This window comes from Pteropus medius, unplaced genomic scaffold (assembly GCF_902729225.1).
Source record: "Pteropus medius unplaced genomic scaffold, Ma_sr-lr_union100, whole genome shotgun sequence".
Taxonomy (NCBI): Eukaryota; Metazoa; Chordata; class Mammalia; order Chiroptera; family Pteropodidae; genus Pteropus; species Pteropus medius.
Genome location: NW_024344378.1, coordinates 48066199 through 48082860, shown reverse-complemented (window position 1 = coordinate 48082860; position 16662 = coordinate 48066199). Strand labels below are relative to the sequence as shown.

The following is a 16662-nucleotide window of genomic DNA, read 5'->3' as shown; positions in this document are numbered from 1 at the left end:
ATGCACTTTAAAAATTATCACTTTAGCTGAAGGCTAATAATGAAGAAATGGAAGCCTGAAAATGATAATGATATCAAATTACAAAAATATCTTAAGTAATTACAAACAGAAGAGCACATTTTAGTGGTCATCTTGTACATAAAGATTTAATGAACGATTGCAGTTCGCAGAAGGGGAAGCTGGTGCAGACCAACTACTAGGCTCATATGGGGCGGCTCAACCACCAGGAGCTTTGCCTGATGCCACTGATCCAGCCAAATCAGGTTAACACTGCAGATCTCTAGTGTCACAGTGAGGGTTACCAATAAACATCTCATCCAGGCTAAAATCTTTCTTATTAGAATGCGGCATTTGGACTGTATCTGGAATCGATTGCCCAGAAAGGATAATACGCTTATAAAGCATGTACAAAGGAAAACTCCCTAGACTGTCTTAAAAATTCCTAAGCTCAAAGGACAATTTTGGACAAACAAAAAGTTAGGATTGGTGCCAGACGCAATTTTCAGCTGTGTCCTTTGTTTAGAAAGTTTATATCCTAATTTGGTTTTTTTAATTGGGCCCTGAGGATACAGTCCCATTTCGAGAACAATGCTTACACAGGACGAGTGCAAAAACATATAATTTCTACTTCAAATGATGTTAATATGAAGGATTTTATTCATAAATGTTTCATGTTTGCCTCCAGAAATTAGCAAAAATTCCATTTAAAAATGTCCACCAGTTAAAAGGGTTTTCATAAAGTTTCATAGAAAACTCTACAAAGGATCATGCATTTTCTATTTCTCCTTTGAGGGATAAAGGTGCAGGAGGATACAGTTTTTCTGAGAGCAAGTAATATAGTGAATTGCTTTAGATAAAATTAGGGAGACAAGAGTAAGTAAGTGATACCTGTGGTGTCTGTTCAGGGTGTGTGTAGAGCACCTCCTCATTTCATTCTCCATCACAATGACCCTTCCACTAAGTCTACAGGGAGAGGGCAACGGTCTTATCCATAGGACAGCTTCAGATATGCAAGTCTACTGATTTCATTTGTACACGCTTTACTTATTTAATGCTGACAGTCAAATCTGTACTCTGTACAGGTTTAAAAAAATACATGCACTTTACTTCTTATCTTTTTCTCCGATTTTCCAAGTAACTCCTGCTAAATGTTCTGTGGGCTTTAAGGAAAGTATATGGCAAAAGCTAGTAGAAATGGGGTTATCAGAGTAGAACGGCAGGCCACAGCAAATATATTTTGCATGTACTGTGTGTCTGCACACATATGCACACGCCAAATGGTCCTGCCTAACTCTCTGGAGGCAAACATGAGGACAGTCATTTGCAGATTTCTCAGAAGCTCCTATTTCATAAAAGGGATCTTAAAAAGTTGTAATACTAAATTAGCACCAGAAGAGAGAAGTATTTTTCTAAAACATAGTTATCTGGAGCAACAAAAGAGATTCACTAAAGATGTGAACAAATCCCTCTCTAGTTTTAAATTTTCCATATAAATATTTATACAATTAAGCTTTTCTAATGCTCAGCCGGTAATAAAGTAGGCTGAATGATTGTTTCCAGTTCCTACATTCTGCTTCCATTCCGCTGCTTGAAAAATGTCACTTAGCGTCACAGATACTGCCAATGGAAGACCCCGAAATGCCAACTACAATTAAAAATGTTGTTTTCAAAAAATTTCCATAGCTTATGCAAAAGGAGAAATATTTCTCATCCCTTGAGTTTGTAAAAATGATGTAAATAGTTAATGGTATCTAAGGGGGTTACAATCACCTATACTTTAAAGCACAACATAAAAGATTTCTTTTGATAAGATCTCAACCTACAACAATCGTTGCTTTAATTTATTTTTCGGTCGTCCAATGGGTTTTGCATATCGTCGTTTTATTTGTGCGGCTTTCTCATGAAGTAGTTTTCTTCCCTTTTTCTTTGGTCTGCAGACTTGGCAAATCCACATCCCTGAATTAATATATATATGAGAAAAATATTTTTAATGTTTCATCTTAGGAGAGATATTAAACATAAACTGTAGCTGTAATAAGCTGTCCAAGGAGCTTGTATGCAGAACTTAACACCAAAAGGTGGATCATTCCCTTCTGTCATTCTCTTCAGGAAGCCGTCATTAAAGGTCAATTTCCCCTGTCAAGGTAGAGAGAACAGAGAGCTGCCCGCCTCAGAACCTTTCCATAAGGCTTTTCCCAACATGTCACTAAAGCCTCCTTCCATGCATAAATACACATGATAACTCTGAGGAAGACATTTTCAAGTCAATCAGATTTTGGAACGTCTGGAAAAAATATTTGTTTTATCATCTCTTTCAGGAAATTTTCCACACTAAAAAAAGCTCTCAGTATAAAATATAATTTTTAAATTAAAACTCAAAAATTTTCAGGACTATGGAGCTACAATAATTAAAACTATACATCTGGCATAAGGAAATAGGTCAGTGGATAAGAATTGAGAGACCAGAACCACTGAAGCCTACAGAAGAGTTTAGCATATCAAAAAGGTCTTATTTCAAATCTGTGGTAAAAGGATGAAATAATTCAGTAAGTGGTAATGGAACAAACAGCTATCTATCTGGTTGGTAGAGAAAGGATTATTTCCTATTCTTTACAAAAATAAATTCTAGGCAGATGAATATTATAATATGACAAAATTAAATGTTACAAGTACCAGGAAAAATATGTGGATATTTATATAGTCGAAGCATGACTGACATTTAAGACTGAAGCCATAAAGAAAAAGATTCATGGGTTTGCCTGAATAAAAATATAAGAGCTTTTTCTGTTGTTTATAAGCTAAAAAAATAAAAAATAAAAAAAAAAGAGCTTCTGCAAATCAGAGAAAAAAGTGAAAAGCTCAATAGAAAAATAATTAATGGATGAAGCAGGCACTTCACAAAGATGATATACAAAGAGCCAATAATCAAACACAAAAACGTTCAATCTTACTACTTAAAGAAAAAAATTATTAGACATGTTTTTTTCTACTATCAAATTGGCAAAAATTTAAAATGATAACATTTCACTAAACGTAAGACACTATTGACTATAAGATACATCCGATTTCAAAGATGTTATAATGATAAAAACAAAAGTGTGTCTTAGACTCAATGTCATAAAGTAATGGTGAATGTTGGTCATAATATAGGGAAACAGGTTATTCTCATACACTGGTGGTGGGTCTGAAAACTGATACAACCTTTCATGCACATAGCTTTGATCCGGCAATTTCTCCCCTAGGAATTTATCTTAAGGCAGTAATTGTAGATGGGAAAAAATTGGAAACATTTGTAATGTCTACCATAGGGGATTGGTTAAATAAGTTATGGGGTTTTTTTACACATGGGGTTGCAAAACTGAATATGTTCAGGAACCACCCAGGTATAATATATGTGACTGAAGCAAGCTAAAATATAAGACAACCGGAAACAGATTGGGTCAAACTGGAGCACACATACTCTACTTAAAGGATTCAAATTCAAAATTTAAAAAATATTGTACCAGCTCTTCTGTAACACATTTAGAGAGGTCTTTAAAAATTATATATATATATATATCTCCAACAAAGCATAACCTGTGGCCCACAGTCACCAGGTTTGTAACCCCTGCTCTCTATTATGGAGTTCTATACACTCATTAAAAACTATGTTTAAGAGAACATTTAATGATGTGGGAATGCTAGAATCTATTGTTAAGAGGGAGAAAAATATAAGATTACAAAAACATGTATAGAATGTTTCATTTCTTTTTAAAAGGGTGGGAGCAGAGAAGGAATTTCTAACTGACTGGTTTTTTTTTTTTATTCGTTTTTGTCAATCTGTGTTTTCTGAATCTTTCACAAGGAAAATGTACAAATTTTGTAATAAGAATGCCAAGTTATTGTTAATGTGTAATATGAGATGAGAAAAAGGAGACTGAGCTAAGCTTACTTCCACAATAAATAGAGACAAAAATCCTTATCCCATATGGATGTAGCCATATAAGACAGTTCACATGGTCATGTTCAACTGACGGCCAAGAAAATGGTGAGTCATGGCTCCTGCCACAGGACTTTGGAGTCATCATCACCATCATCGAAAATAGGTAATTTCTTACCTCTGAACATGGTACACTAAGTAATATGAAGAGTGTTCTAAACTTTTGACCTACCTAATCTAAACTTATTCCAATAAGGAAGTAGTTTCAGGAAGAAATGGTCTTTTTTATCCCTGTATCTGAATTAGAGTCTTTATTATGAACATTACCCTCAAACTAAATGCTTTTACACTCCTCTGTTCATAAACCGTGCCAAATCCACAAGTATAAGGAAGGTGGGAAAGATGAAAAAATGCTTAAGGAATCTATATACCTCTGAGCTATCAGACATCAGGACAAGGCTAACAAGTATGCAATAAAACCATTTTAAATATAGTTTAAAAGTTCACCTTTTGGCATTCTGGAAAGTGGGGGGTCACAGCACTCCATATGGAATCCTCTATCACAGGAATCACAAAAAAGCATATTATCCTGTAATATAACATATTGAGACTAATTGAGACTGAAATCAACTGTCTCAATTGATGACACAAATCCTTATGTTATCCGATTAACAGTAAAAAAATATAATGAAGCACCACGAGCCCTGTTGAAATATGACAGTTGTATATTTAAAACTTTGAAAATAGCAAGTCTACCAAAAAAACACAAAAAAACAAGAAAACAAAAAAACAACTTAACACTGAAAGCTAACAATTTACCTGGAGATGGACTATTGAGAGCCATACTTACTGCATTTTTTCCTTGGATTCTACATGCACTGCATGTCTTGCATTCGATGCACTGCCACCTTAAGGCCTTTACATTTGTTGTTAACTCAGGACAGAATTTCAAGCAGGATGGGTGTCCTATAAGAATATAAAAGAAATTGCTTTATGGGAATGGTGCATTAGATTTTTTTTAAACTCCCATTCCCTAATATTCAATAGACAGTGATGATGCCGGCCAAAGAATCTTAAGAACTTGAAAATACAAAAAGATCAGAGAATCCAAATTATACTTCCCATTCTGCTCCACCCCCACCTTTCGCTTATATATAACAGTGTCTGTACAAATATTTTCCCTAAGTGAAATTTGGAACATTTACATCAATTCTAATCACAAGTCTTGGAGAATCTGAAGATAACAGATGCCCAGATCAGGTTCTCGCGCCTGTGCCTTCTGTTAGAACTCCTGCCCTCACCATCATCATCAACCTCCATTTATTTACCCAACGATTTCTAGTGTGCGGGAGTGCTGCAGTCCGAACAATTCCTGTTGTCTGTGACGAAATCATAAAACTTAAAAAACAACAGTTAGCTAAATAAATAAACTGGAGCTGCTTAACATAAAACAAGTATAGATTCCATTCCCCAAATCCAATAGTAAATAAAGAATATCCCATTCAGGGATATACAAAGAAGATACTGTTGCCATCCTGCCCCGGGGTCCCTGCCGGGGTCCCTGAATTTAAATTCTAGAAGTAAGAGCAGAAACAGTGAATTTGAGTTAAGAGGTTGTAAGATCCAGGTCAAATGGAATATGCCAAGAAGCATACCCTCAGCAGGTTTCCCCCATTTTTATGAGTGTTCAGCTTTTCCACACTGTTTTAGACGCACTTTTCATCAAGCAGCTCTCACTTCACACAGGAAAACTGGAGACCCCGAGGGGCAATGTCATTCAAGGAAGTCAGCCAGGCTGCACTGAATAATAGATTCCTCCAAGAGGTCTGGGGAGTGTGAGCCTAGATTCTTTGGACGGCAATTCACTTTAAAATCTGATGGTCTTTTATCACATAAACCTGAGATCTCCGAACTTGATTTTATTTTTCTAAATCTGCTCTTAAAATAGTAAGAACATTAGTAAATCCCATGTGAAAGAACTTATAACCAAGCTGCAAAAGAAACCTGAGGGGTAATAAAAAAAAGCAGATTCTGCAATTTCAAAACTGTTTTATAATTTCCTGACTTTGGCAGGCTCATTGTTTAAATATGTATTTTGGGTTGCTGCCAAAAAGGTCCTCCTCCCTAAAGCTTAACAGGTGCTTCATAAAATTCCACCCACCAGGAGATTTGGCTTTTTGAAGTAAAAACATTCAAAATCAATCATCAATATCGTTAATAAAAGCACACTATTCCTGAGTTTAAAAAAGGAAAAGAAAAAAAACCCTAAACATCTGTATTTAAGATGTTAAGCAAATAAAATGTGGTCACAGGAGTATGACCCCAGGCAGGAGAGACACCCAGGCAGATGCGTTTAACCTGTGCCATCATTCTTTCACAAGGGCTCCTCTCATTCAAATAAATGTGGGGGAAAAGTTTAAATATATAAAAATGGTATCAATCACCTCTTTCTGCTCAGAAACAGCAAACAAAGACAGCTTGCTGCTCATCAACTTTAAGAAGTATACTCTGAGGGAGGGGGGAGGTCTACTTTGATCAGGGTCTCCCCACCCCCTTACATAGTGAGGGGGGTAAAAACTCAAGTTTTAAAGAACAGTAATTTAAATTCCACCCTTAAAATGGGTCCCATCAGCTTAAAAGTATAGCATTTACTTCTCTTTTTCCCCCTTTTTATTACTTCCTGTAAGTCATACATCACTAGCACATATGACCTCAATTTCATGCACTAAATTTTTCTCTACATTAAAATCTGCTTTTGTACTTTGTAGCTTAATATTCAGTAACTAAGGTAATTCACATCATTTTATAGCTTGCTATTCTCACAGATATCCTATGGAAAATACTTTTTGATAATTATATTTTTGAAATTAATGGATTTCAGCCACTGTCAGTCAAGAGCAAGGAATGGTCTTCCTCTTACTGCTTTCGCTCACTTTAAGCAATATTATATCTCCACTGCTACCATTTAAGCTATCCTATCAAACACTAAAACCTTCAGCCTGCTTTTCCTTTAGGCAGCAATCTTACCTTCGTTTAGCTCAGGAGAACTGACCATAGCTCCCTTACACTCTAAATGTCTGAGTTAGTAAAGGATGCTGAGGGACGAAGAAACATTTCTATTTTTATTTTCTCATGACCAACTTTAAAATAACACAAAAGACTGTAACTGAGTCTTGATATATACTACTACACAGTCTATAGTAATGAGTTAAAGAACAATGCTATTGATAATGTAATTCCTTATCTCCCATTTAGCCATTCCTCTCAACAATTTCCTGTAAAATCTGGGTTCTGTCTGTTGACATAATTCATGGTGGTTTGCCTTTCTAGAGTTTAGTTTACTTTTGCGGTTTGCAATTTGCCAGATTTGAGATCATAATGTAACATATTCACTCACTCATTCTTATTACAAACACATATTAAGCACTAGTAGCTTATAATAGTTTTATCTAGCAAAGCCAAAGGAATACTGCTTAAACAAGTACCAGTGAGACCACAAACCAGTCAGTAGAAATGACTTTTGGAGGAATTATTGTGGGAGGAAAAACCATGGGCCAAGTAGTAGACAGACTAATGCTCCCCAAAGATGTCTATGCCATAATCCCTTTAACTTGTAAATACATTAGCTGACATGGCAAAAGGGACTTTGCAGACATGGCTAAGGACACAGGCCTCAAGATAGGGAGATTATCCTGGATTATCTGGGTAGGCCCAATCTAATCGCAAGTACTTAAAAGCAGAGAATCTTTTCCAGCTGGGTTAATAAGATGAGAAGAAAGAAGGAAAGGTTTAAAGCAGGAGAAGGACTACACAAAACTCTGCTCAACTTTGAAGATAAGAGAAGGAGGGTGGGGGCACAAACTGAGGAATATGGGTGGCCTCCAGAAGCAGGGAATGCCATTCACATAGCAAGAAAATGGAGATCTCAGTCCTACGAACATAAGGAACTAAATTTTGTCAACAACTCTGTGGTAATTTGCCACAGCAGCAATGGAAAACGAATAAAAACTTAGACACTAGGTCCCTCAAACTGGTTATCTGACCAACCATGTGTCCATCTGAGACACAGTGAGGAAAAGGAAGAACATTTCAGATCATAACGTTTAGCAGAAAAAGACAGACATTAAATAAGAATTAGGATTAACACATGATGATGAGAGATATGGAAGAATCTAGCAGATGGTTAGAGGACAATCTTTCTAAAGAAGAGACAAAAAAAAGGACGAGTGGGATTAGATGGGACAGAGAAGGGGCAGGGTGGGAAAAGCTAGAAATGTGCAGAGGGAGAGGAGAACACGGTACATTCATGGAGAGGAGAAGCTCAATATAATTAGTGTACATAATATGAAGGGGATAGTGACGTGGAATACAGTTAAAAGCCCCATCCAGAGGAGTTCTGCAGGCTATATTAAATAATTTGGATTTTTTCCTAAGGGTAACTGGTAGTCACTAAAAAATTCTGTGATCAGATTTACAATTTAAAAAAGTAACTTAGGCTGCAGTATAAAATATGGATGAGGGGAAAGAAGGTCAAGATTAGATTTAGGTTATTATAATAGCAGATCTGAGTGGGTTTGGTGGAGGTGTGTGAATATATTGAGGATATAAGGTATATATTAGGACAAAGAATCAGTGGATTTGGGGTGAGAGAAAACAGAGGATGGCTCCAAATTTCCAGCTGTGGAAGTAAATGAGTAGCCAGTGGTGTGCCATTTGCTGAAATGGGAAATCCCTGAGGAGAAGCAAGATGTTGTTTGTTTGCTGAGATTTCTGATGTTATTGTTGTTTCTGGGTAGCGGGAGCAGTGTAAGGTTGATAAGCTGCTTTGGATATTAACTCTGAGGAGCCTATGAGGTGTCCAAGTGGAGAAGTTCTGGAAGCACTTAAATTTAAGGATCTGGAGCTCAGGAGAAGCTAGGAAGCAAAGTAAAGACACAGGGCCAAGGACAGAAGTCTGAAGAAACACTGCAGGGATGGAGAGAGGCCACGGAACCAACAAAGATGTGGAGGGAAGTGATAGAAAGAACACACAGAGACTATGATATCACAGAAACCAAAGGAAGAGAACATTTCAAGGAAAACAATTCTCCGCAGGTCAAACGTGGCTGAGAGGAATATTTGGTATGGACTGAAAGCTGCCCATTAAAATTTGAAAAAGACTGAAAAGTGACCTTTAGATTTTGCTACATAGAGGCCGCCGTTAATCCCAAGAGGCATGATTGTAGTGAAATAACAGGCCAGGAGCCAGGTTTCTGTTTCCAGTTTCTCCACTTGGATGGTGGACCCCGCTTTGGGCTATGGATGGTAGGGCTCACCTATCCTTCCTCCTCACCATCCCTATCTATTTCTCTTTGGATTCCATCTTTAGGTTTCTTTCTAGTCAAGGGTCTGTCTCCTTCCTAAACTAATTCAATCTGTGCCTAGTCAGTGTAAAATGGGTGACTAACCAACCAATCCCAGGGGGAGTTTTCTCTCAGCGACATGAGGAAACTAGTGATCTTTTTTATGTGTCTGAATATCTGTATACTGTACCTACCAGCTCCCTGTGGGAACAGAGGGCAGGCACATTTTGTTCTGGGTTAACACACAAATAAAGACAAACCCAGGAGAGATGTCAGGTCTCCTGAGGATGGCTGATACTTAACCCGATGGCTCTTATTCCCTTTACTGTACAAAGGTGAGTTTTCTTACTCTTCCAGCTACATCACAGCAGCCTTTCTCTGTCTCCAGTTTCAATGAGCTTCCACTTAGAATGATGCTGTAATTTTGAACTGTACACTTATCTTAGATTTGCTAATTTGAAAACACACATGCACACAACTCATCTGTAAGTAAGATTTAACCACCCAGCAATCTGAGCAGCAGACACAAAATTTCATTTGGTATAATATCTAATACTTATGTGAAGCTAATTAAAGATAATTTGGTCTTAATGAGGCACAGAGAATATAGCAGTGTTAATTTTGAAGGAGACCGATCCATGAAAGTCAAGTAAAATCACTTCCTAGTCCCAACATTTCCACAGACCTGAAGACTATCTGATGATTCCCACATTCATATCAGTGGTTAGAATAATTCTTCACGTTGGTGAAAAGTTTTATAGTTACTGATAATCTTCATATCATTATCTCACCAGATCCTCACAACAGCCCTGTGAGGCAGGGTACAGACATCACCCTCTGCATTTTACAGATATGGAAAGCTGCAGTTACAGTCAGCAAGCAGGAGAGAACTGGAACACGACATGTGGGGCTCCATGTACTTCACTCACATTTTTACTGCCTGCAAACTTGAATCATTTTTTCAAAAGAACTTTCAGCAGGCAAAACATAGTTAAAGAAAATACTGCCCCTTTGCAGCACTGAGCCATCTTAAAAATAGAAAAAATTCTAATTGGCTTTACTTTATGATGTAAGCAGAAAGAAACATTTATTACTCATGACTATGAAATCTAAGCAGAGTTTATACATGACATCATTCAAATGGTACTTCAGATAGAGGTGACTGAAAAACAACAGGCACATATGGGAAACACATTTAAGAATGATCCTCCTTATGGGCTGCCATCTATATTTCCTTTTTTTGATTTTACACTGCTATGGGTATTTTTTTTTTTTTTTCACATAAACATCTTACATTAGGGGTTCCTTTGATCATTACAAAGGGTCTCAATTCAATCCTAGAACCAACAGACTCTTGCGAGTGTCAGACAATGGCCATTTCCACAAGGCCAATTAGAGGAATGAACCACTCTGTAATTCCCACTTGAGAAACTGGACGGGACCGTGACAATGGGGCTCTCACCATTATTAGAGGGCACTGTTGAGCCATGCCAGCTTATTTTATTCTTTTTTCCCTATAATTACCAAGGGATCACAACAACAAAGCATTATAACTATAACCATGCTCTCTAAGAACTACATTTTAGTTTGATCCTTCCATTTAAAGACTAGCAAATAACAAAGTCCCCTCACCTGATCTACTAGATGAAAAACTGTCTACGATGCATCTCCCTGAACTAGGAACAATGGTTTGGTTTTTTTTTTTTTTTTTTTTGACTAATGTAGCTAAATCCAGAGTGGCACAGTACAATCAAGGGAAGATTAAGTGAACCCCAACACAAGAGCTGGATCCCATTACAGAGTCCAGAGAAGCACTCTGAGCCATCCTCTATCCTAAACAAAGGGACATGATGACCCCAGGGCTTGAATTTCTGCCATGACCCATACCTGGACTCCAAAGTCCCTGGCTCTATCCACCTGAAGGGAGAGGAAAAGACTGGCTTACAAAACGACTCTATACAAACTTTCTAGATCTAGACAATATCCTCAATCCATTCTTCTCTATTTGTTAAAAGAGAAAGCAGTGTTCTTGAAAAGAGAAAACATAACACTATACCTACATACCCTAGAAAAGTAAGAAGCTTTAAGGGAAAAAAATTTCGGTGACCTCAAAGTATAAAGGAGATCAAACCTCTCCCTTGGCAGGTCTTCAATCTGGGGAAAACGAAGGGAGATTGATTACATCAGAAAATCTAAGATCTACCTGTTTAGAATTACGCCTTTATACCCTGTGAAGGAGGCCTTGAAGTTATGATCTAGAAGATAATGATCTCAAATTCCTTATCAACTCAAGTAAGCGTATCACCAGAGGTAAGGAAATATATGAAGGGAACTTTTCTTCCCACACTTAAATGCGTCTTTAATCTGTCTAGGCACCCAGACAAATATATACTCATGAAATAAAACAGTGGAGAGTGTTTTTAAAGTACCACCTTAAAAATCACAAAGGGTACCTAGACAAGTGAACGCCACTGAATTGATCAGGCAGTTAAACAAAAGAATAATTCATTCAGAATGAGCCTCGTGAGAAAACCTAGAAGATAACTAGAGTCAGAACTGATGAGTGAGGCACTACCTCACCAGGATAAAACAGGGAGATTGTAGGGTTGAAATTTATTAAACTGAACATACAGATAATGTTTCCATGCCCTTTTGTCACGATCCATGATACCGTGGGCAGGTAAAATAATTTTAATGGATCTGTAAAGCCCATCAACAAGACTGTCAGAATGCATTTCTCAAGCAGAGTTTGCAATGTCTTATTTCCGGGGCTCTTCCCTCTTAGTCAGGTCCTGAAGCTGTGGAATCACACAGAGCCCATCAAGTTCAACCTTCATAAGAGGAAGAAGAATGATTACACAACAACGTCATGCCTCAGTGTGAAATATTTCCTCTATCCAACTATCAAGCAACTGTCAAAAGTGGTGATAAGATTTTAACTTACAACATCAAACATGCCAAACAGCAATGGCTGGCATTTATAGTTGTTACAGACCCTGTGCTAGGCTATGTACTTGTGTCCTCTCATCTAACTCCAACAAAACCTAAGAAGTAGGTGCTACCATTATCTAATTTTCTCATGAGGCTCAGAATGGTTAAGTAACTATCTCAAGATAGAGGAGCTGGGCTATGGCTTGCTCTCGAGTTTGCTTAACCACTATGTGACAACGACTTCCTCAATGAGAGTATGCTACAGCGTTTTGCTGGTTTGTTGTTCTTTTTAAAGATAACTATAACTACAGAAATATTACTTCGTCATGAATTTTAAAATAACACTTTGGAGGGAAAAGTTTCAGTAGGCTGGAAAAAAATTTAAAGATTAACACAAAAAGATTAATTTTTTAAAAAAATCAACAAATGCCACTCAATCTGTTGACATATGTGCCTGTATGTATGTGTTACATATGTGTATATATATCAGCTAGGCAACTATCACCAGCTTAACAAGAAGGAAGACTAGCTTGTTAAGACAATTCTTTTAACGTAAGCACAATTTGACTTTTAATTTCCATTATAAAACTGGAAGTATGGCCTTCAAATCTTATGTTGGGAAAAAAGTAGAAATGATAGCTATCTTGAAAGCATTTCTGGATTTGTAATTTGCCAAAGGTCCAGCGTCCCTACCCAGCATTCCTTGATTTCAACATCATTTTTTACACAGACCACTCTTTTCCTATCTTATCCTAGGCAATTTGAATTTCTTTCATGCCTGATGATTTTTTGATTCTATCACTGCAGTTTCCAATATACTGTCCCTTTCTTTTGGAGTCACGCATCTCTTAATTGAGACTTCAGGTTATAGAAAATATGTGATTCTAGTTGTATTCAGGAATTCTGAAAACTCAGAATTCCCTACATTGAATTTGCCTGCAATACAGAATACTCCACACTGAATTACCAGTATGAAATCAAAGTTAATTATAAGTATTGATATATAGTATTATATAAACCTATATCTTTATGTCAGTGCTAATATACTCACACTTTTTTCCCCTTCTACTTGCCCTTAGTTTTTAAAATTTCAAACCTATGCTATTACCAAATAATTGCTTTAAATAACAAATACAGTTCTGATAAATAGCGTGTAGCTGTAATAGGGAGTAGTCGCACACAACGTACAACAAACACCAACTTACCACTGCTGCCACAGTCTGCACAAGAGAGGAGTTCTTCAGGTTTCTTGTCACGATTCGATTCTTTAGTCCCCAAACAGAAGCTACATATTGGAATGGGATCGGCACGGGGCTAGGACAATTAAAATGAAAACATATTGTTAGTTTTCCATTTCAAAATTAAAACCAAAACATTGAAGTCAAGTTTCTTACATATGTCTCTAACAAAGAAAAACTGTTGAATAAGATATTCGAATCAATATTTTCTGCTAATTAAAAAATCTCTTAAATTATTTTATTCTAAAATATTACCTAAAGAATGTTTTTAGGTGTAATATATAAGATTCAGAACTAATTTTATTAAACCAATAAAATCTAAGACCTTTATATATTAGACAATCTCCCATAAATGAATATTTAAGGATTCAACTGAAATCTCAATTGTTCCCATAATCTACATGCATATAATATTGATTCATCTATGTATTCAGTATTATAGATTATAAATATCATCTAGTCAGGTCAGATTATTCAACTAAACTTTATCAAATGTTTCAGTACAGGTTACTATATTATTCATGTATTAAGCATTTGGCATAAAATATTGATATGTTTTTAGGTGACATAGTAACAGAGTTAGAACTAAACAAGAACGTTAAAGTTCTGTAGGATCACTTGAGAAGATCAAGGCCTTTCTGGCACCAGAGATCTTCAACAGTAAACCACACCATGACACACAAAGGAGATAAACTTTCAATCTCTGACATTCTCACTTTAATAAAAGAAATAATAAAACATTTGTCTAACCTCCTAGCACCCTTTAACTCTCACTAAGGAAACTGCTTTGAACAATGTATAAATCTGCATACATTTCATGTCTCCACTGTTATTTATGACTACCAGCAATGCTAGTAGTCCCCATATGTATTCCCATCCATATGAATAGCTGTGCCTCCAGATCTGGTCACATTTATTTTGAACACCAAAACTGTATGAAAACTAAAATTTTACCACATATTCCAAGCCTTCACACATGTTGTCTGCTAGTCATCTGAATGCAACATATTTATATTTGAATCCCATGAATCAAAAATTAAGGGCAAGAAACTTAGTATAATCACAAAATTTTAATGCAAATTAAAAACAAGATTTTGCTAGGTTTTTCTAAATATACATCAGCACAGAATAAACAGCATTTGTTCGGCTAACTCTATTTCAGATGCCTAACACATTGCCTGATGTACGGTAGGCACTCAAAATATATTTGCTAAATGAGTAAATGAAAGAAACATAAGCTAGTTAAAAAAAAAACCCTCATCTCAAAGATAATATTTCAAATGGTTATAATGATTCCAACGAATGTCTTAGTTTGCTGTGACATGTCATCAAAAAACAATTCATCTATGACCAAGCATTTGTAAAACTGTCCAATATGACTGTTAATTTTATCTTACAATGTAAGTGCTTGTTATCTTACCCTTATTTTCAGTTTAATTTGTTCATTTAATATGTGCAGGCTTTACTTCCTGAGGTAACTACGCAAATATATTTTTGAGACCTAAGTTACAAAACAGTATAAAACTGTACTAGAAAAACCAAAAAAGACAAGCTACAACAATTTGGTCACTGACTCCAGTCACAATTTTTTAAATGCCAGATAATCAGCACTGCATAATTATGGATCCATAGTTATTACTTGCAACTGCTCAACTGCAGTACCTTGGGAACGCTTTTGTTCCTTTAAATAGCAATTAAAAGAACAATCTGGTTTTAAAATGACAACATTCCCCTGATAGATTCTAGCTAAAATCCAGTTCTTGTACTAATGGGATTCCTGCTTTCATTTGATAAAACAATGCTCAAGCCATTGCTGCCATCCTTGCAGTGATAAATAATTTACAAAATGTCACATATCATTCATTCAATGAAACAAATCCAAATCTGCGATCCCATTTTTCTTTCCCAGATGAATTTTTAGCTATAAGAAAGACATGGCCATCAGCCAGCATTCATGCTCATTTTTCGTTTTTAACTAAAGGTAACACAAAGGACAAAGGTTGCGAGTAGTTCATGGCCAGAAAGACTAATGTCTCACACTCTGCCCAATAATAGAAAGCATAGATGCTATCACTTCACGCTACATTCAAGTGAACCCCACCACGTTGATGAATGCTCACAATCATTTATTTTAGGGATAACTATCTTACAATACTCTATAAAACCACTGCATTATACAGAAATGTCCACCCTACTGAATTATTGATAATTCAAAGCACTTTTTGCTAACCTCAGTATAGCCGAGTCTAATTAACTTTAAAAAATCATCACTTGTATAAAATGAAATTTTTACAGTAATGCATGTAAATAGGTCACAGAATTATTATGATTCACTATTCTCAATCAGACTACATATAAACTGTTTCAAAAATAATCCCTGGTAATAGATTAAAATGGATTGCAGTCAGAAAGAGGTCTGAATAAATGGCAACTCAGTTTTACACAAGTCTACTACAGACAAATCGTATTTAAGAGGTCGGAAAAAATTCTTAATTCTGTTCCTTAAAATGTCACAAAGTCACCTAACCTGTTGATCACATTTTCTTATCAACATGCTTGAATATTTCAAGCTAATCCTGAGAATTAACACCCACAGATTTAAACTCTACAAACTGCTTAGGAAGCAGCTCTCATTACCCACGAAACGGTCCTGGGGTGCTGCTAGGTTACAGGCCACTGATACACTATCTCAGTTAATCATCTTAACAATCTTGCCATGAATATATATTATTATGCCCATTTTAGGCAGGAAATTGAGGACCTGAGAAGTTAGATAATTTTTCTAAAGTTGCACAGGTTCAACTATGGAGCTGGGATTGGAATTCAAGTCTAAAGTCCATTCCTTACCTGCACTGTCTCTCTCCTCATCTCTCCACTCTCAGGAAAACAAGTATTTAAAAATTATCTTTCCATCAGCGGCAATAACTCTTTACTAATGTTCTCATAATCTATTCCATCCAATTTCTCCCATTACCAATGGCACGTTTTTAAAACTATTTAAAAAGCAACCACTAATAAGCTATAGATTATTCATTACAATAGAGAAAAGGTACCTTTATAATGGAGAAATCTGGTAGATGCCTCCTTAACTCAGTGATCAGACCTGTCACCAATATGGGACAAACTGACATGATGTACTTCATGAGCATTGCTCTGAAGGACTCAGCACTACCTATGCAGCATTCTTGATGGAAACATTTATGCTGAGTTTAATCATAAGAAAATAATCAGG

The 16662-nt window shown here is 36.3% G+C and overlaps 1 protein-coding gene across 1 annotated transcript in view; it reads right to left on the bottom strand.

Moving 5' to 3' along the window:
* KAT6B (lysine acetyltransferase 6B) overlaps positions 1-16662 on the bottom strand; it is a 165489-nt gene that overhangs the window by 48545 nt on the left and 100282 nt on the right. Inside the window, 4 exon segments of the mRNA XM_039872160.1 lie at positions 1824-1956; positions 4427-4508; positions 4770-4885; positions 13398-13506. Coding sequence (XP_039728094.1) covers positions 1824-1956; positions 4427-4508; positions 4770-4885; positions 13398-13506 — 440 coding nt within the window.